Consider the following 20,076-nt stretch of genomic DNA (forward strand, 5'->3'; position numbering starts at 1 on the left):
TATAATTTACACTTCAAAGTGCACATATTTTCACAATCTGAAATACACTGAATGTCGCCAGCTCCTGGATCAGGAAGCAGAAGGATAGTAGCACCCCGGAGGTCCCCCTCATGCTTGTGTAAATTTCTTAGCCTCTCACTGCTTCTGATTCCTCATCTCTTAAATGGGGCTAACAATCCCGACCCCATAGGGTTGTGGGGAGGCTCTGTGAACCAGTATCTGCAGAACTGTCAGCAGGGGCGTGGCACAGGGTGAGCCATGGAAGTGTTGGCTGTTGTCATAACTCTGGATGGTGACCAAGCAAGAGCCTCTCCACTGCCCTTTACCCCAGCCTGGCTAAAAGCCCCATGCTCCTGTGGCTCCTGGGCCCAGGAGAGCACCTTCAGGTCCCCAACACACAAATCCTTGTGGGAGGGACTTGAAGAAGACTACGGCTGTTGGAGTCACAGCACAATCAAGTACCTGATGGCTCTCAGGTAAGCAACACACCCAGCCCAAATGAAATGTGCAGACTTTATTAGCTGTGAGACGTTCCACTGCCTGGTAGAGTCCCAAAGGTCATCACAGAACCATAAGGGGTGGAGTGGCTGGGGGCTGGAGCTCTGTGCCCTGATATGTCCACTACCGAGAACACTTTCATCCCCAGCTGGTTCAAAGGCCCTTGGCAGGAGGTCTCACCAACCTTGGGTGCTGGGCTGTGAAGCTGTGGATAGTTCTGAGCACAAGGTGATAGTACCCAGCCGAGAGCAAGGTTCTCACGCAGATCAGAAGCTTCTTTCTTCACTGACTCCTCTGTCCCGTAAGCTACCTCTACCCCCCAGCCTCACCCACACTCCACCAGGCCTACTGTCTAAACAGAGCCCTAGAGGAGTCTGGGAGAGTTCTGAGCCTATTCACGCATGCCATTGTGGGTCACTTGGGCTGGCAGTTTGTAGCTACAGTAGGAGGACGGTTTTCAGAGGCCCATTTGGCAGCTGTCTGCCTCCCCCAAATCCTTCACTCTCATCCACCTTCAATCCTCTCATGGTATCTTTTATCCCGGGGTTCAGTGGCTCTAACTCCCTGCCAGTCCAGGATCTGAGCTATGTCTCTGGAACTCCAGCTGCTTGGGGACAGGGCCAAGGCGTTCAGGAAGGGAGGGAAAGCGGGGACCACAGATGAGTCCCTGTACCTCCAGGGGATGAAGAGTTGAGGCCAAGGGTGACAGGAGCCCCTCAGGCTGCTCCTGTGCTGAGGATACTGTAAGAATTTTGTCTGTTGTCACGGCCAGGGGAGGAGCCCTGGAGGAGGAGTTCCTTCGCGTCAGCCTATACTTGTTCAAGTCACCACAGCTTGGGACCTGGGGCGTGGGAGGGCAAGAAAGGGGGAGGCCACCAACTTTAGGGATAGGAACTGGCAGGAGCTATGTCCTGCTTGTCATGACATAAAGGAGGACAGCAGAAGCCACAGCTGCTCACAGGCCACAGAGGCTCTGGGCTTGATGCCACATGGAGACCAAGTTCAGGGTGGGGCAGACATGCAGCTGCCTCCAGGAAAGCCCTTGGGGATCCCTTCATCTGCTCACCTGTTCAGGGGTCAGACTGCCCTGGGGCAGCCTAGTTCCTGGACTCTGAGTGGCTGAGGCTGCAGGAAACAAGGCCAGGTCATCGGAGGTAGGGGCTCCCAGAATGTAGCCAGTGTGACCCTGGGACGGGGGCTGCTGAAGGAGCTGTAGGATGCGGCTGAGGTCTGAGGACAGGCGGGACTCCAACCTGCCAGACAGAATCCCATAGTCAAGGTCAGAGTCAGCATCAGGATAACGGAGAGCAGTTCAGGTCCTGAGGGCAGCTTTCAATTACTGCTGGATGGAATGGCAGCCTCGGACCTACCTGAAGCTATTTCCCTGCTACAATCCACAGCCCCTGCCAAAATTTCCCTTAGCACATCCCTGACTTCAATAATAACTGTGACCAGGCATTGTGCACACCTTAGCCCTCCTAAGGAAGCTTTGGTGTGGGTGTTCTGATTATCCCCATTTCATGAAAGGGCAAATGGAGGCTCAGGAGAGTTAAGTAACTTGTCCACACTCTTGCTGGTCAGTTGCAGAGCCGGGTTAGGAGCCCAGGACTATACTGCCCCAAGCCCTCACTCTACCACCACGGCCCTGCCATCCACAGGCCACACCCCCTTTCCAAGAGCCCATGGAATTTGTTTCTGCATGAGGTTATGCCCTTCCTCCAAAAAGGTTTTCTTGGCCTGTTTGGGGGGTTTGCTAGGACAAGCCATCCAAGGAACTGGGCTTAGTGACATAACGAAGGGGAGGCAGCTAAATGGGGCTAGCCATTCTAAAACCCACAGGGCACCCAGCGATGTCCCTGAACCACCAAGAGGGGGCACCCGTGCCTAGTCCACTGCTGGGCCTGCTCTCTGCAGCCACCCACATCCCTGGCCCACAGGACACTCACCTGTTCATCTGGGCCTGGAGCTGCTCTAGCCTGGAGCCTAGCTCCCGAGGCCAGCTGTCAGGGTCTCCCTGAGGGTTAGGGGGGCTGTGCCTTGGCCTTGGAGGCACTTGCTGCAGCAACTCAGGCCAGAGGCCAGATGCATCTGAGATGCTCAGAGAAGGGGCTGCGGCTGCAGGAGGGAAAGGGAAGCCTGAGCTTCAGTCTGGCTGGTTCCAAAGGCATGACCTGGAGCAGAGCCCATCCCTTCCCCTACCTGCCATGGGAACACAGGTTGGGAGAAGTGGATCTCTTTACCTGGGTGCCCTGGAGCACAAGGTCCTATCCCCATAGAGGTCTGGCTTCCAGGTCCCAGAAGGCTGTAGCCCTGGGAAGGGGGCTGGGGCCCCAGCTTCATGTGGGGGGACTGGCTGCGTGGGGACAGTCCAGCCCTGGCCTCACTGTCCATGGAGCTGCAGCCCAGCCACTGCCCTGGTGCCTTGATGTGAAACCCCAGGGGGCTGGCTTGTATCCACCCCTGGGGACATCCCTCACTCAGGCTCTGAGCACACAGGGGCAAGCAGAAGACAAGGGTGTCTATTACTGAGCCTGGGAGAGGGAGCCCCTCTCCTCTCATCAAGGGGCTGGGGAGGCCTCTCCCAAGGTGAGGCAGATGGGGAAGGACCAAAAGGGGTAGGACACTGGCCAGGGGCTTCAGGTTGGGGTGGGGCAGACACTGGTGGAGGCTGGCTTTGCTTACCTGACTGGCTGTCGCGGATGAAGAAGCCTTGGTGATCCGGGCTGCCTGGAGCTGGCTGGGGTGATGACTGGAAACCCCCGCCTGCCTTGTGGGGAACAAGAGCATCAAGTAACAGGTACTAAAGCTGGGACAGGGCCTCTTCTTTCTCCCCCGCATGCCCCCCGCCTATGGCCCTTGAGACAAATAGGTGAGAAAGTGGTAACAGGTGGGTAGGCTTCCCCTGATGCTCCAGAAAGCTTCCTGCAGGTTCTCTCCAGCGTGGGTGGGCAGGAGATTAAGGAGACTTGGAGATGGGCAGACCCCCACCACCACCAAGAGTCTTGGGAGCAGCAGCCTTGAGTAGCAAGATTTGATGGGGTGCGGGGGAGGGGGACAGAGGAGCTGTTCTTGCAGACCTCCCTTTCCTGAATGCCCTGGTACTCCTGTCCTCAGCTTGAGCTACTGGGGAGTTTCCTCTGAGGAGACTGGGTCTGGAATCTGCAATCCATCCAGGATGCACTCTGCAGCACCCTTGGCAGACCACCCTCTTGGCACCATGTAACTTGGGGGTACCCAGGAACTACAGATGCCCCAGGCCACGGAGACCACATCCCTCTTGCCCCAGGGTCCAGCCACTGAGCCTTTGGGCCATCTGATGGCTCCTAGGGGCTAGGGCCCCCAAGGCAGTGTCCTTACAAGACGTCTCCTAGACAGATCAGGTGAGAAGAGGAGAGACTGGTGGGGGGGGGGGGAGAAGAGCAGAATGGACAGGATGGGGATGGCTGTCCATAGCAAGCAAAACTGCCTTAGGACCACCGTCCAGAAGCTGGGCTCGAGGCCTGAGTCAGGAGAGCACCTCCTCCTGAGGCCGGGGTGACGGGCTCAGTGCCAGGCCTCGGCCACTGTTCCCCCTGCCAGGCACACCTGCCCCCTCCTTCGCACTAGCTGATTCCAGACCCCCCCCCTCCTCCATACAGTCCCTTCTGCGCACTTCCATTCTGTACTGGATGTCCCACTCCTTGGTAACCCTGAGCTCCACAGAAATTTGGTCTCCCCACACATCCTCGTGACTTCCTTGCTTGTTTATGAAGCTCTTCATTTTCCCTGAGCTGTGATAAGCTGGAGAGGAGAGGCTGCTGTATCACTCGTTCACACCACTGGGACCTGGCACTGTGAGCCCCTGGATGGCAGACACCGCCCCCCTTCCAGCTTGGTGCCACAGGGTGGACAAAGCCTCCGCCGTGGAGTCACACGACCTTGAGTCACTCTTTGGCTCTGCCTTTGACTGTATGGCTTACTGTACGGCGGTACGGCTTTGGTCAATGTGTTCCTCCTCTCTGACCCTCAGTTTCTTCATCTAGAAAGTGGGGGAAATAATGCTCTGTGCAAGGAGAGCATGTGAGCAAAGCCCAGGGCTCAGCATGGAGTTGGCGGTATCATCGTACGTGGCATTAGGTTGGCCACGGTAGCCACAGAAGAAATTATGGTGAAGGACGCAGGATGGGGTTGAAAGGAAGGGAGGTGGTCGGATGGTCTCCCTCAGGCCTGGCAGGCCAAGTGCTCAGCAGCCTCCGTGGCCCGAGGCCACTGCCCTCCCTGGCCCACCCAGCCCAGACTCACGTCCCGCAGGTTGAAGGTGACTTCCAGCTTACTCCAGAAGCTGTCTGCAAATGCAGGGTACAGGTCCAGCACCTCCAGCAGGTCTGCACGCTGGATCTTGTGCAGGTCACAGTAGGTCAGGGCCCGCACATCTGCACTGGACTTGCCCGGCCGGGTGTGAAGGCTAATGGGCTCCCCAAAGATGTCGTTCTTACCTGCCAGCCAGAGGGGCAGGGGTTTCTCCAGGGCCTGGCTCCACGCTGTCCTTGGAAGAGCCTCCCTGAGGGTCCCTTGATTACTAATCCTCCCCCCCACCTCCCGCCCACTGCGGGGCTGGGGGGCAGTGGGGGCGGGGAGAACTGCCAGGCTGGGCCTTGTGCTCAGGATCAAGCTCTGGGGACAGGGCCGGATGTGCTGGCTGGGGGTGGGGAGGGGTTGGATGTGAGACCTGCCTTTTCTTTTGTTCTCTGAACTCTGCCGAGAGCACATACCGTCCAAGCATGTGGGTCCCCCCCAACACCATTCTCAGGGCCCCTCAGGACCACTCTCTATCAGAATCCCCCTCATTCCGATTTTCCATGTTCTTTGGCACTGCCCCTATCCACCCCTCCACTCCAGGGGGCAGTAAGGGACACTAAAGGCTCCCTGCTCAACCTCTTCCTTGCTCCTCAGCCTGGTGGTGCTGTGAGTGCAGGGAACCCCGGGCAAGGAGACCCCGCTGCCCCCAGGGCAAGGCCTGAGGTTTCTATCTCTTTGTGTTCCCACTCCCTACTGTGGGGCCAGGTAACCAGCACGGCCCTGGCAGAGGAAGCCTGGGAAATTCACTTCCCCTCTCTGGACCCCACTCTTCGCATCTCTAAAATGGGTATAACCATATCTGCCTTGCCTGCCCCACTGGACTGTCCAGAGGAACAGATGTGATGCTTGAGAAACTTCCTCAAATAACAAGAGGCATCAGACAGGTTGGTACCAGGCATTGGGGGGGATGGATGTCCCAGGGTGGACATAGGCTGGTGACACTTGGGGCATGTGGTGAGGGTAGGGGCCCTCCTGGTGCCAGGCCCACTGTGTTGGCCACAAGATATAAACATGAAAAAGATGCTTTCCCACCCACGAAGAGCCCCCAAGGCCCCACAAGACAGGCACCTAACCACCAACTAGTTTACACATCATCTATAGAGCCTTAGGACAGGGAGAACCAAGAGCTAAGGGGCGGAGGAGGAAGAGGGGCTCAGTCGACCAGGGATGGTGGACGCAGGGAGGAGGGGCTTCAGAAGATGTGAAGTGGGGGCTGGGTTGTGACAATGAGGGCTGGGCCCCCAGAAGAAAGGCGATCAGAGCAGAAGAAACAGCCATGTGCTGCACAGCGTGGGCAGACAGGGAGCCCAGGGCTGGGGCGCCAGGGACCATGATTGCCTGACATCCACTTCCCACAGGAAAGTCCAGCCCCTCAGCCTGGCAATATGACCAGGAGCTCTAATGGTTTACAAGGACAATGATGGATGGAAGCCAAGACCTGTTGCCCAAGAGAACAGGATCAAAGGTCAGTCAAGAGGAGGGGACTGAGGTCCAGAGAGGGAAGGGACTCACCAGAGTCACATATGAAATTCATAAGCTCGAAATCTGGGCGACATTATAAAATGATGTTTATCTAGTAGACAAAGGGTTATGATCTAATGTACATTTCCACTCAAGACAAAATGAGAGGATTTCAGGTATCTAACTGAAACTTAAATTGGACTAGCTTCTTAATTATTAAATAGAATTATCATCCTTCCCATGGGGATGGCACTTCTAAGGTAGGCTGGAATGAGGAAAGGTCTCAAGGGGAGCCCATGGCTTGAACTCAGCCTTGAAGGATGACCGGGGTCTGCCAGGCAAGTGCTCTGAGCAGAGTGGCAGCACGTGCAAAAGCAGGGAGGGGTGACAGAGACTGCAGGTTAGAGAACTCTAAGCAGTTTGGATCGCGGCGGCATGAAGTAGCAGGGGTGAGGGTGGCAGGATTTAGGGAGGTCAGACTGGGGAGGACTGTGCATGCTGTGATCAGGGGTTTACATGTGTCCTGTGGGTCATGGAGAACCACGGGAAGATTTTGAGCAGCAGAAGTATATGGACAGATGTGAATTTCAGGTCACTGGCAGAGGTGGAAGATGGGGTACGGGGGTAGACCAGATGCAGGGATACAGGAAAGGAGCTCTTGACATGTGCCCAGGGAGAACACGATGTGGGCTGGAGCCAGGCAGGGACAAGGAGACGGGTGTGGGACAGAGAGGTATTAACAAGGGTATTAACAGACAGGAGTCTGTGGCTGCCTAGATGGTGGGGGTGGGGCAGGAAAGGAGAAGGGTGCTCCCTTGGTTGACTCCCAGACCCCCCAAAATGGATGGTTCACCGCGATGGGAATTCTGAAGGTGAAGCTTTTGAGTAAAGATGATGATTTCAGACACAGGCATGTTGTTGGTCCACCTATGGAATATAGGGTGGCCATACCCAGGAAGAAATGGAATATTCCGGTCTAAGGAGAGATTGGGGCCAGGAGAGAGCTCTGGGGGTCCTTGCAGATAGATGAGGCTGAGAGTGTGGGAGCAAGAAGTAGGTCAAGTGAGGGTATGGGGTGAGGAAAAGAAAGCAGAGCCCACACTTGGTGAACACCAGCTGAGGGCAGACCAAAGGGAGAGGACTGAGTAGAGAAACTGGAGGGGGCCTGTCCAGTGGGATTGGAGGGGAGCCCAGCCATGGAGACAAAAGCAAGGAGAGGCTGACATCCTTATCAGGGTCTTGGGGTGGGCTGAAGTCAGGGAGAAGGCAAGGAAGATGAGAATCATCTCAGAGAGGTGAAGTGACCTGCCCAAGGTCACATGGTTGGTAAGTAGCAGAGGCTGTGCGTGCCCCCAAATCCGTCCCCTGTCCCGTGCTCATATCCTTCCTTCAAAGTGTCCAGCTGTCCCTGTAGCAGCAGTGAATGAGACTGGGGTCCTCCCTCTACCCAAGACAAACCTTTGCTCTCTCACAGTGAGCTCCCCAAGAGTGGAAGAAGGTGGGAGCTTTCTCAGATTTTGGAGTCAGACACATAGGCCTGGAATCCCTGTCTGGCCACTAGTCAGCATGACCTCTCTGAGCCTCTACTTCCCTATCAGGAAAATGGAACCTATGGTAGAGGTTTGTTTTAAGGATTCGGTGTGCTGGGTGTAAAAGCTCTCCACCGCGCATGTGCGCATGGTGCCACCGTCATCGTTAGGAAAGGAGTAGTCCAGGCAGGACGTCTCTACTTCCACCGCACCCACCCTTACCGGTCTGGCCCTCCCTGCCCGACCCACCTAGGATGGCCACGACCACGTCGTCGCGCAAGATCTCGATGGAGCCACGGGAGATGAAGTAGAGCGTGGAGAGCACGTCGCCAAGGTGCACCAGCGTGTCCCCTGGCGGTGCGTGCGTCGTCTTGAACTTGACGGCCAGCGCGCGCAGGCAGCCCTTGCTGGCTCCGCGGAAGGCAGGACAGTGCTGCAGCAGCGCGCGGTGCAGGTGCAGGCAGATGTCGGCCTGCAGGCACTCGGGGAAGCCCTTCAGCACCTGCGAGGGGGGCGGGTGCGTCCAGCGGGATGCGGCTGGGCCTGGGGCTGGGGGAAAGGGGACCAGGTGGGGAGGGGTCTGGGGGTGCCCTGTGTCCACGGGACCTCGGCCTCCCCCGGGGGCATTTAGCCAGAGCTGGAATTTGAGCTGGATCGCCTGCCCCACCCGACGTAGGGCGGCGGGGGCTCACCGCGTTCATGTCAATGCCGTTGGTGTAGGACCAGGCATGCTGGAAGTACTCTTCCAGGCGCTGCCGCAGCGGGTTTGGGATCTGGTGGAAGCGGATGAACTCCTTGACACGCAACATCTGCGTGTGGTAGCGCGCAGTGCCCGAGTACAGGCGCTGGATGATGGCTGACACGTTGCCAAAGATGCTGGCGTACATGAGGGCTGGGGTGAGGAAGCAGGGGTGCGGGGAGTGAGCTCCTTTGCAGCCCCACCAGGCCATAGCACCCCAGGGCCCGCTCCAGACCTCCTCCTCCCTAGGAGCCCTGTGATCAGGGGCCCCTGTGTCCAGGGCCAAGTCAGAGTGCCCAGAGCAGCGCCAGGGCACACAGAGGGACAAAAGCCCCTGGGCTTCCTGCCCTCCTCCCTCTGTGCTGTGTCTCTTGGCATCTTCCTGGGCCCAGAGGCCAGACTCCTGAGAACTAGGGCAATGATTTTTTTAGTACAGATTTGTTTTCCTCCTTCAAGTTGTAAAAAAAAAAAAAGAAAGAAAGAAAGAAAGAAAGAAAGAAAGAAAGAAAGAAAGAAAGAAAGAAAAAGAAAAAAGGACAAAAAGTATAATAAAGGGAAAACTCTCGGTCCCTGTTTTCACCCATTTTTTTCTTGTTTTTGTTTCTCTGGGCTTTCACATCTCTAAATACTCTGAACATGACAACTTAATCTACGTGTAAAATTCCACACCGACTCTTGTGTTGCTAGACGAGGTGTCCTGGGAAGCAGGCAGCACAGAGCAGGGCCTGGGGCACACGCAGCCGTGGGAGCTGGCCCCCTGTGATGAAGCTGGGTCTCTGTGTATCCCTGGCAAATTAGGACCTTCAGTCTCCTTGGTTTGTACACTGGGCTTGTAATATGGCCCCCGTGCGGTAGTGGTGAGAACGAAGCATGCACCTTTGACAAGCACTTACAAAAGTGCCTGGGGGGCCAGCTTCATGGGTGTGCGACCTGTGCTAAGAAGGGCCCCCTGCTTGGCTTCTGGCTCTGCTGACACCATTCTGGAAATCCTTAAGGCTTTTTAAATAAATGGTCCCCACGTGTTCATTTTGTACTGGGCCCTGCAAATAATGTGGCTGGTCCTGGTGCCTGGCACAGAGCAAAGGTTGTACGTGTGTTAAATTTTGTGTATATATGCAAAATTTCATTGTGCTGTGTGCTTAGTACTCGCCCACCACTCTCAATGTTACTGTGCTGTGTCTCATTACGAAACTAAAAATCGAACGCCATGGGTAAGGCCTGGTTATGAGGTGGCACTCACAGCCGATGAGCATGACGCAGATAGAGAAGACCTTCTCAGAGTTGGTGTTGGGTGAGACGTTGCCGAAGCCCACGCTGGTAAGGCTGCTGAAGGTGAAGTAGAGGGCCGTGACATACTTGTCCTGCACCGAGGGGCCGGAGGCTGGGTCACTGCCGTTGTAACGCTTGCCGAGCTGCGCGCCCAGGCTGTCTAGCCAGCCGATCTTGGGCTCCAGGTAGGGCCGCTCCACATTGCCGATGGCGTACCAGATGCAGGCCAGCCAGTGTGCAATGAGCGCAAAGGTGCACATGAGCAGGAAAAGTACAGCTGCCCCGTACTCCGAGTAGCGGTCCAGCTTCCGCGCCACACGCACCAGCCGCAGCAGCCTCGCCGTTTTCAGCAGCCCGATCAGGGTTGTGGTCTGGAGGGACAGGGAGCGGGCCATGGGGCCGAGGGTCAGCCCTGGAAAGTCTCACTTAGGACCACATTTGTTCACTTGTCACTCAACAAACACTTACAGAGACCTTGCTCTGGGCTCTTGGCCAGGGCAGCACAGGGCAGCACAGTGCAGAGCCTTAAGGAGCTCCCGGCCTAAAGCTCAAAACAGCGTTATGGTTATGAGGACAGAAGTCCAGGGGAGCGCAGAGAAAAGGGGGGTCGGCTCTGTGGTGCAGGGCAGGGGAGGCTTCATAGAGGAGGTGACCCATGGGCTGAATCTTGAGAGATGAGGCTGAGTCTGCAGGCAGACAGGAGGGAGAGGGAAAGGCATTCTAGGCACGAGGAGAATGAGCCAAGCAAGGCATGGAGGCATGGAACAGCACAGCCCGCATGGGAAACCAAGTGCAGTGTTGCTGTCTGGAGCACTGCGTGGAAGATGGTGGAGTGGTGAGAAACGAGCCTGGAAGGTGGGTGGGCAGGGGCTGCTGCTGTGGGCCTCAAGGTCCAAAAAGAGCTTGGCTTTTATTTCAAGCCACTGGGAAGCCACTGAAGGTTCCACAGGGTCAGATAAATGATCTGAAACTGGTCCCGGCTTCTGTGGGGAGGGGTGAGGTGCAGGGCTGGGGCAGAGGTGGGTAAGAGGGCCACTCAGTAGCGGTGGAGAGGAGGAAAGAGATTGGCTGGAAGTGGGTGGGCATGGGAGCTGGGGGTGTTGGTGGACGCCCCCTGCTGGACAGGCTGTTGAGGGGGTGGCTGGGACACGGAAGGCGGAGCTGATTTGAATGGAAAGCTGATCCCAAGGAGGTGGGGGCGAAAGGACGTCGTGGGACTAGAAGCTATGAGAAGAGCCTGCAAACGCCTTCATGTCAGCTGTGGGAAGCGCGTGGAGGGTGGGAGGTGACAGGGGGGTTAGGCTGCCTTCCAGAAGCAGCCCGTGGATTCCCTTTCCAACTCCAGGGTAAGTGTGCTTTAGAAGCCAGCACAAGGGGCTGAGACTACTGGAGTGCCCGTCCCAGAGAGGGCAGGAGTCTGGAGCACAGGGACGGCATCCAGGCCTAGGGCACAGGCCTCGGCTGGTCCTTCTCCGGGGCCGGGAGATGACACATGTGTGAGGCCCCCTTTCTACCCCCACCTGCTTTGGCAAAGGTACCCAATGCCAGGTGCTCTCTGCACCCAGGACCGTGGGCTGGGAAGCCCCAGGGCTGGGGCACAGGGGATGGCTGCAGCGGCTGGCCCGAGGGGGGTCTGCTCACCTCATCGGAGCCAGAGCGGAAGATGAGCAGGTCGAAGGGGATGGCGGCCACCATGTCGATGAGGAACCAGCCCTTGAAGTAGTGGACGGCGATGCGGCGCGGGTGGCTGACCACCTCGTCATTGGTGTTGACGTAGGTGGTGCGGAAGTTGATGACGATGTCCACAACGAACATGATGTCTACGATGAGGTCCACCACGGTGAGCGGACTGCAGGTGTAGCCGCAGTCCACGCGCTGGGACTCGTCCTGGTCGCTGAGCAGGAAGGCGGCCGAGTAGGGCGTGAAGATGGCCGTGTAGATGACCAGCAGCAGGATGAGCCAGTCCCACACGGCCTTGAAGGGGCTGTAGTGCAGGAGGGTCCCCCGGTGGATGCGTGGGGCCTGCAGCTTGTACTCCGGCAGCACGTCGGCGCCCAGGGACAGGACCTGGGGGTGGGGGCCGTCGGCAGTTAGTGGGGTGTCCATCGCTAGTGAGATCGGTCTGGGAGGGAGGAAGACTGAGGGGCGAGGCCTGGGGCGGGGGCTGCGGGAGAGGGTGGGTGATGAGGGCTGTGGAGGGCAGGGGGATGAAGCAAAGATGGCGTAGAGCCCGTGTGAGGCAAATTCATAAGGGGACATGTGTGTTGGGAGGAAGTCAGACCAGACACCAGGGGGCTGGACGAGCCGACTGCCGCTGCCAACCCCAGCCCGAGGCCCGAGAAGGGACCCTCAAGGCCCAGCACAGCTCCGCCCACCCTGCCCGGCAGCCCGCACCTGGGTGACCTTCTCGGTGACATTCTGGGTCCGTTCCACCACCTTGTGTGGCGCAATGATCTCGATCTCTGTGGTGGAGCCCGAGCGGTGCTTCTCCAGGTTGAACTCCACGAAGTTGAGCGTGAACTGTGGGATCTGGCCGATGGTCCTGTACTTGACCCTGCCTGTGCCAGGTCCCTGTGCACCCGGCCTGCCATGAGAGCCCTCTGAAACCAGGCCCAGGATCAGAGCAGCCAGGGCCAGGGGACCAACTGCCCCATCTGGTACCCCCACGCACCCCTCCCACCACCACCTGCACCCCACCTCACCGGAGCCCGGGAAGCTCTGGGACAGCAGGCACTGGGACAGGCTGCGGCGCTCGCTTTTGGCCAGAAGCTGGGCCAGGTCCTCGAAGTTGAGGATGAACATGATAACGGCCCCTTCCTCGTTCTTCACGGGGACCACGTCCACCAGGCAGCGGAAGCTGGAGGCTGCAAACACCATGGGGAGGGGTCACAGAAGGGATCCTCTCCTGCAGTAACACGGCCAGGGAAGCCAGGGAGGGGGCTGGGTTGAGGTCAAGTGAAGGGCAGCCACGGGACTGTTGGGCAGAGGGTTGGTGAAGCTGTCCAGCAGGTGTCCCACCCACAGGGCAGAGGTGGGGAGAGCAGCTTAGCTGTTCATTAGGAGATAATGTAGCTATCAGGCCCAAGTCCACACTCAGCCCTCCGCTCAGGGCTTAACCTCGAGGTTTGCTTCTGCTGTAATTAAAGCTGAGCAGATGGGGTGGATTTAGTGGGGAGGTGAGGTCAGGCATTCTACCCCATATAACTCTGGCTGGCCCGGGGTTCAGCTCCCATATTCCTATCCAACAGAGATGCCCCACTCCCTCAATGCTGGAAGGGACTCTTGGAAAGCACAGTAAGTGCTGTGCACGGAGCCAGTTGGTACTTTAGGCCTCAAGATCCATGGTGGTGCCCAGTGGATCCTCGGGGGGCAGACACAGACTCCCCCCCCAATTCTGCAGAGCCTGGGGTTCTGAGAAACTGACTGGCTAGGGCTGGAAGGGGACATGGAGTGGGGCTCCCTGAGCTCTCAGTGTATAACAGCTTGGGGAGGAGAAGGGACAGGTACAGGATGAAGATTCTGGAGTGAAGGCCAGGCTGCCACTCCAGGCCTCGAAGGTGCTCAGGGTCCCAGGCAGAGGTGCTGGGACTGGAGAGCAGGCAGGGCAGTGGCTTGGGGTCTGGAGAGGGAGAGAGATGGCAGTGTGGGACAGGCCACCCCTTCTGCCACTCTCACACCCTCTTGGGCAGCTTAGATTTAGCTATTGGCCCTTTGTCCTTCTTTCTTGGCTTCAGGGTCTCCCCCACCCCACACAGGTGGGTGGGACAAATCAAAGCTAAGATTGCCACATACCGCCAGACCCCAGCCTATGGGCTGAGGGGGTGGGTGGGTGGATGCCCCAAGAGCCCCCTCTCCATGGTACCCAGTGGTCCCATGTCCCTCAGCTCTAACTGTTGGTAGGCATCAGGCCCAAAGGGCAGGATGCTAAGAGCAGGGGCCTCAAGTAAATATGCAAACCAGAAGGCAGAGCTGCCCTCCCTGGGGGCAGGTTTGTGTCTGTCTCATGTGTGAGGGCCAGTACCTGTCCAGGTGTCATGTGTTGGTTGAGTGAATGAAAGAATGTATAAATGTGAGTGGGTGGGAGTCCGGTTGGCAGGAGCATTGCTACTTTGAGGTCCATTAGGATATCTTTTCCCCCAAACTGCCCCCTCACACCATCAGCACTGGGGTGCAGCTGAGCGGCCCCCATCCTCCCTCCCACCTTCTTCCCTGGGAGCAGGAATCTCCCAGATCAGATTCCCTGACTCCCAGGCACCAGGCAGCCATCTGCCAGCTGCTGCACTGAGCCCCGGGGGAGACATCCACACCAAGGGGAGGCCACCCACCTGCCTCTGTGGCCACTCCTGGGCTCACAGGGCTGTAAGCTCAGCCTCTCAGACCACAACCTGGCGCTCTTGTCAGCCCAGGACACAGGGAGGCTTGGACACTGGGACCTAGCCAGGAAGGCTCGTTGGCCAGTGGTCAGAGACATCCCCCCCTCAAGGCCAGACTGTCTCCTCACTCTCTGGCACTACAGAGATCTGGGCTGGGACAGGTCAGGGAGAAGGCCGAGCTGGGCCGAGGGGCAGGGCCTCCAGGCTCTCTATGCTGCTAGGGACTGTCAAGGCCCAGTCTTCAAGTGGCGGGACCTGCCCACTGATGTTCTCTTTGGAAAACTGAGGCTGGGAAGAGACCACAGGTCCATCATAGCAGTGAGGGCTGGAGGGGAGCTGTGCCTGCCTTCCCAGGCCTGACTTTCATTCTCGCTGCCAATAAGGTGGGCAGAGACAGGAGGCTGTGAGGATTTAGATGAGTTTGGAGCATTCTTCTTCCACAGCCCTAGGCTGTCCTTGCTCGCAAGTAACAGTGTCTGGGCGACCAGAAGGGGGCGAGTGTGTCGCCCCGGGTTGTGCCCAGAAGTGGCGTGTCCCTGCGCTCTTGCCCCATTGCTGGACGGGGAGCCACAGTCTCTGCCTTTTCTCCCTTCCGGGGGCTCCTTCCAACGCCCACCTCATCTCTGACCAAGGGCAGCAGATTTGTCTGCCCCCTGGGACGCAGCCCTTCTCTCTGCTCTTCTCTGCCTCCTGGATGTGCTCCTTCCTTCGGTTTCCCGTTGTTCCCACCCCCTGCCCCCTGGCCCTTGCCCCTCCTCTGCATGGCCTCCTTGTTGTCCATCACCCTCTCTCTTTATGCCCACACCGTCCAAGGTCACAGTGAGCTCTCGGGGAGAAGCTGGTGCTATAGAAAGCTGCCACTGAGAGGGTAACAGGAGGGTGGCCTCCTGCTTGGTGCTTCCAGCATTCATGGGCGAGTATCTGGAAAACACTGGGGCCTCTGACCTCAGCCCTTACCCTGTCCTCCTCATCCAGAGCCGAGGACTGGAGGAGCCCAAGCCTCCTCTAATGTGGCTTGGAGATAAGGAGACTCTCTGGTTTGGGGTCATTAGAGAAGAGGGCCCAACAAAGGCAGGCAGGGCTAGGCTCCTCTGGCAGGTGCCTAGTGGGGGCAGGCATAGAGGTGGGGGGGGGATCTGAGTGCTCTCTATCCCTCCCTCCAGACTCTCATTAGTTCTAGTCTTGTGACTGTCCCCATTCCTCCTCCTCTGTGAGATTCTTACTTTCCTTAGTAAAGGCAGATGGAGGAAGAGCCAAGTTCTTAGGGGTCTCTGAGCCCCATCTCACGGGGTAATTTTGAATCCAACTTTGTGCAGCTGTATAATGTGGAGATAAATGAACACAGACCTTTCATTTTGACTTGGAGAATCGTCAGTGGATTACCCTTTTAGAGGAAAAGAGGATTATAAATAAACCAGCTAGAGTTCTGGTCAGGACCCTTTTCCACCTCCCTGGAATCGAGGGGAGGGGATGAGAGGAAGTATTGACTGGAAGAGGGAAGAAATCACCATTAGGATGCCTGTCAGGAGGACTAAAAGATGTGAGTATGTTAAAAAAAAAAAAAAGAAGAAGAAGAAGAAGAAGAAGAAGAAGAAGAAGAAGAAGAAGAAGAATCATGTGGTCAGAGTGGACCATAAGGTGAACATAAGTTATCTGAGCACCACATCCTTTTTTTAGGGTAATGCACAGGCCAAGAAGCTCTCTTTTCTGGGTTTCAGGCCATTCTCAGGTAGGTCCAAGTGGTCAAAGGCTTGGGTAACAGGGCAGAGAAGGGCTTAGGGTTGCGTGGCATAGGCTGGGATTTGGGGGCATCAGATATGTGGTAATTTTCCATTTTCACTCAGGGCCAGCCTCCAAGACTAGGTCCCGGAGTCTCTTCTGATGTCTGGAGGACATCAGCAGGGTTCTGAAGATCTGGATCCTGATCTCAGAGGGCCAAAGCCTGGTCTTGATCTCTGCCCCCTGCCCAGGCACATGCAGGGTGCTGAGGAGACCCTAAGGGACCTGATCTCACATCCCTAGGAGTCTAAGATCAGCCCATACCCGTCTGGGGCCCAGGTAGAGCTCTGGGGTCAAAGAGCAGGACCTGTTGTCCCTCCCCATTTCCTGCTGTCCCATCCTATTCCTGAGGGACCCTTCTCACTCCCCTGTCACCTCTTCCCTGCAATGATGTGAGGAGGTGAGGCCACAGCTTTTAAAAATATTCTGACTTCATTAACCCTGTGAGTGCTGTCAAACTAAGCCAGATTCTTCCTAGTCCCCTAACCACCACCCCTATGTCCGTTTGGTTGGGAGCAGCAGGAGACAGGGGGACAACCAGGACCCACCCATGAAGTACCCTAGAACCCCTTATACACAAACATGCACACACAACCACATTCATGTTCCACACACACCCCAGGCCCCTAGGGCCCAGGGTTCTTAGTACCCCTCAGTCCCAATCCAAAGGAGCCTGTCCTTTATACTCAGATGGCCCTCGTGCCTGCCTTCTCCAGAAGTCCCGCCTCTGAGCAGAGGCAGTTGGGGTCCTTTCTCCCCTCTTGGCATTACTCAGAACAAATACCTCAAGGAAAGAATCCAGAGACTGGGGTTCTGGCCCCAAGTTGGACCCCAGCAGTAGGATCTTGGGCAAGTCCTTCCTTTGTCTTGGGCCTTGGCTTCTTCATCCATGAAATGAAGGGATTTATCTAAGCCAGTGGTTCCTCAACTTGGCAGAACATCAGAACCGCCAGGGAGATTACTCCAAATGCACCTGCTTCGGTTTCAACTCACACCTCTGAGTCAGCCTCTCTCTAGGGAAGGTGTGTTTTGGAAAACACGCCCCAGGTAGTTCTGATGCAGAATCAGGGTAGGGGGCCATTAAGTGATTTCAAAGGGACTTTCAGGATCCTAGTTCCCACTCATCTCTCCCCTCCCTCCCACCCACTGTCTGAGACTCTGAGTTCCTAGGGGGAGAGTCTTAAAGGGCCACAGAGCTGTCCTCAGCTCCTGCCCCATGCTTCTGTTCTGCTTGCAATAAACGTGGGCTGGCAGTAACATCCCAAGCCGGATGAGCCTCTGGGTAAGGGCAAACTCCAGACTCTATCTCCCCAACGATCTGGGGCTGGGTGAGCCAGGCCCACTCCTGTTTCCCAGCCAGCAGCCCCCAAGCCTTGCCTGCCCACAGAGGCAATGAGAGGGTGACTCCTCCCCTAATCCCCAGAGCAGACAGAGATGAGGAAAGGTTAATTTTTGTTCCAGCTGCCTGACAGCTGGGGCTGACAGTGACAGAGTGGGCAGCCAGGAGACTGAGGACATGGGGGAGGGATGGTGGAGCGGGAGGCCCTGCCTGGAGTGAGGATCAGTCGGTGAGTCAGCCTGGTCCCCAGCTTCGGAAAAGAACCTCAGAAGGCATTGAATCCAATGCCCTTTGCTCCCCCCCCCCACCCCGTGCAGATGAGGAAACTGAGGAGCAGAGAGGAGCAGGATTTGTTGGGGCTTCTGGTCCCTGGGTCAGTGCCCTCCCAATGGCCACCCTGGCTGGACAAGAGAGGGGCCGAGTCAGCCCTGCAGAACCTGTGGCCCGAGGGAGCCTCACCATCCTTGCGGTAGTAGAGGATGTCCACCTTGCACTCCTCGGTCCCCAGCAGGGCCTGCGCTAGGCGGGACATGGCACTGCGAGGGGTGTTGGGGCCTGTGAGGAAGTCGCAGGTGCAGGGTCGCTGCATCACCTCCACTCGGGAGTAGCCGAAGAGCTCACAGAAGCCGTCATTGCAGTAAATGATGGCACAGTTCTCCATCTGCGCATTGGCTATCAGGAACTTCCGACCTGGGGTGGGATGTGGGAAGCCCATGGCAACCAAGACTGGGCAACAGGGGGTGGAAGGATCATAGGGATTCTTGGCAGCAGTGAGGGGGTGTCTAGATGGGGGAGCAGGGCAGTAACCAGAATGAGGGAGTGAAGTCAGGTCTGGCGGGGGTGGGAAGACCTAGGAGGCCAGAGTCATGGGGGATGGTCATGCGACTCTTGAAAGTAATGAGGGTGATGGTCAGGATGGGGGATCAGAACAGTGACCAGATAAGTGGGGGAGGGGGAGTCAGGCATGAAGGTCGTGGGAAGACCAGGGAAGTAATGGGGTCAGTGAAGTGGGAAAGAGGCCCAAGGCTTTCTGGAGTCACTGCAGGGAGTCAGGAAGAGGGAGCAGGGATGTGAACAGATGGGGCCCAGGGTTGGGGGAGCTCCTAGAAAAACTAGAGTGGCTAGGGTCAGGAGGTGAAAAGGAGGGATCAAGGAAACCTCTGGAGGAAGGGGGGGGCGGTGTCAGGAGGAGGAAGCAGGACAGTGATAGAAGGGAAGGTCAGCGATTGGGGTACCAAGAAATCAACTCGGGGTGGGGGGGGGGCGCTGTACTCCACCTCTCTGGCTCCAGAGGAGAGTGTGGCATTGGAGGTAAGTGGGTCTCGCTGGAACAGAAGGTGTGCGGGGACATTAAAGCGAAGGATTTTGTCTTCAGCATCAGTACCCCCACCCTGCCCCATTCAAAGTAAGGAAAGGGGTCCCGCCACTCCTGCCACCGAACCAGGAGTTCAGATCGGCCCCCACCTCAACGCATACACTCACTCTGGCCCTCGAACTTGCGGATGATGGTGTCCAGGTACGTGTTTTGGGGCGCGACGTGGCCCCTACGGACAGGCATCTCTTGGCGGCAGCCTCTGCCCGGAGCCACGAGTGCCCCGGCTCCCTGCGTCTCTGCCTGTCCTCCGGCTCAGCGGCGTCCGGCTCCGGGTGGGCGCCGCCCCCGGAGAGGGCCGCGGGGCTCCCTGCCCCGCCTGTCTGCCTGCGCCTACCCTCTGCTGCCCCGCCCGGCCCTCGCAGGCCGGCCGCTGCCGCGCCTCACTCCCCCGGCGCCAGCCCCGGAGCTGTCCGCGCCGCGGTGCTGAAAGAAGCCGCGCGGCAGCGGGGCGAGGTTCGCCGGGCGGGGGCAACTTCTCCTGGACCCGACGGGGCAGGGGCGGGGCCCTGACTCCTAGGGGGCGGAGCTGGGCAGAAGTGCCGCACCAGGAATAGATCAGGGCTCGTCTCAGGAGCTTCTTTCTTTCTGCTCCTGTCCCACTGGCCAGTGGCCTCAGCCCCTCTCGGACCCTCACCCGCTACGGAAGGGCAGTCCGTACTTTGCTGGGCCGGGTCTTTTAGGTGGAGGGCGGGGAGAGGGGGAGCAGGAGTTGTTAGAGCCCTCAGGTGGTCTTTTGCGGTTTCTTTCACGGTTAAACCACCCTTAACCCGCCCTTGCCACGTGCCTTCCAGCTGAATCCCAGTGCCCATGCAAAGATCCTAAGTGGCAAGCTCAACATGGCCCTGGCCTTGGGAACATGGGGTAGGAGTACATAAGAAGGTGTACAAAAAATATACAATAAGGTATCTTCTTCAGGGGCCTGAGAGGTCTTAGCATACAGGCACTGCTTGGGGGAGGGGGGATGTAAAGCCACCTATTGGCAAGTGACCACTGATAAAAAGTGTCTGAGTACTGACTGAAAATGAATACACTAGAAAAGCAGATGGGGATGGGGTGAGGTTTATTGAAAGAGCCTTCTTGGAGAGGAGGGAGAGAAGGGGATCACTGTTCACTGAGCATCTTGGTGGTCTTGGAGCTTTGCAGAGGGTTCAATGAACAGTTTTGAGTCAGGCCTTGGAAGGCAACAATTCAAATGGGGCATACACCTTAGGCAAAGGCCCATGGTGGAGTCAGATAAGGGGCTGAGCTGGGGCATGGGAGAAGTGACGTTTGAACAAAAGGGGGATTGATAAAGACCCTCAGATGCCATTTTGAACATCTAGATTTAATTGATGGACAACCAAGTTCTTAAGCAGTTAGACACGGAGGAAATATTC

The 20,076-nt window shown here is 57.3% G+C and overlaps 1 protein-coding gene across 3 annotated transcripts; it reads right to left on the reverse strand.

The window, feature by feature from the left end:
- Positions 1 to 1,005: 1,005 nt before the first annotated feature.
- KCNH6 (potassium voltage-gated channel subfamily H member 6) lies at positions 1,006 to 18,883 on the reverse strand. Of its 3 annotated transcripts, XM_026512507.4 has the most exons (15): positions 18,808 to 18,883; positions 17,785 to 18,015; positions 12,537 to 12,698; positions 12,229 to 12,434; positions 11,476 to 11,901; positions 9,806 to 10,205; positions 8,519 to 8,718; positions 8,076 to 8,328; positions 4,780 to 4,973; positions 3,181 to 3,265; positions 2,957 to 2,958; positions 2,739 to 2,847; positions 2,445 to 2,613; positions 1,565 to 1,751; positions 1,006 to 1,339 (listed from the first exon to the last, which is right to left on the reverse strand). In XM_026512507.4, the coding sequence occupies exons 1-15, from the start codon at positions 18,881 to 18,883 to the stop codon at positions 1,055 to 1,057; spliced, it is 2,985 nt and encodes a 994-aa protein (XP_026368292.1). In that variant the 3' UTR covers positions 1,006 to 1,054. The 3 variants fall into 3 exon arrangements, with proteins under 3 accessions (XP_026368292.1, XP_026368294.1, XP_026368293.1); XM_026512509.4 differs by lacking the exons at positions 2,739 to 2,847; positions 2,957 to 2,958 and having other exon boundaries at positions 9,806 to 9,891; positions 10,051 to 10,205; XM_026512508.4 differs by lacking the exons at positions 2,739 to 2,847; positions 2,957 to 2,958.
- Positions 18,884 to 20,076: the final 1,193 nt, after the last annotated feature.

The sequence above is a fragment of the Ursus arctos genome, unplaced genomic scaffold (genome assembly GCF_023065955.2).
Source record: "Ursus arctos isolate Adak ecotype North America unplaced genomic scaffold, UrsArc2.0 scaffold_24, whole genome shotgun sequence".
Taxonomy (NCBI): Eukaryota; Metazoa; Chordata; class Mammalia; order Carnivora; family Ursidae; genus Ursus; species Ursus arctos.

Excerpts from the sequence above, each read along its gene's own strand:
- KCNH6 (XM_026512507.4), bottom strand. The coding sequence starts at position 18,883 with ATGCCTGTCCGTAGGGGCCACGTCGCGCCCCAAAACACGTACCTGGAC. Across the intron at positions 12,435-12,536 it reads CCAGAGCTTCCCGGGCTCCG|AGGGCTCTCATGGCAGGCCG; the intron begins GTGAGGTGGGGT and ends GCCTGGTTTCAG. Across the intron at positions 8,329-8,518 it reads ACGGCATTGACATGAACGCG|GTGCTGAAGGGCTTCCCCGA; the intron begins GTGAGCCCCCGC and ends CCCCCCTCGCAG.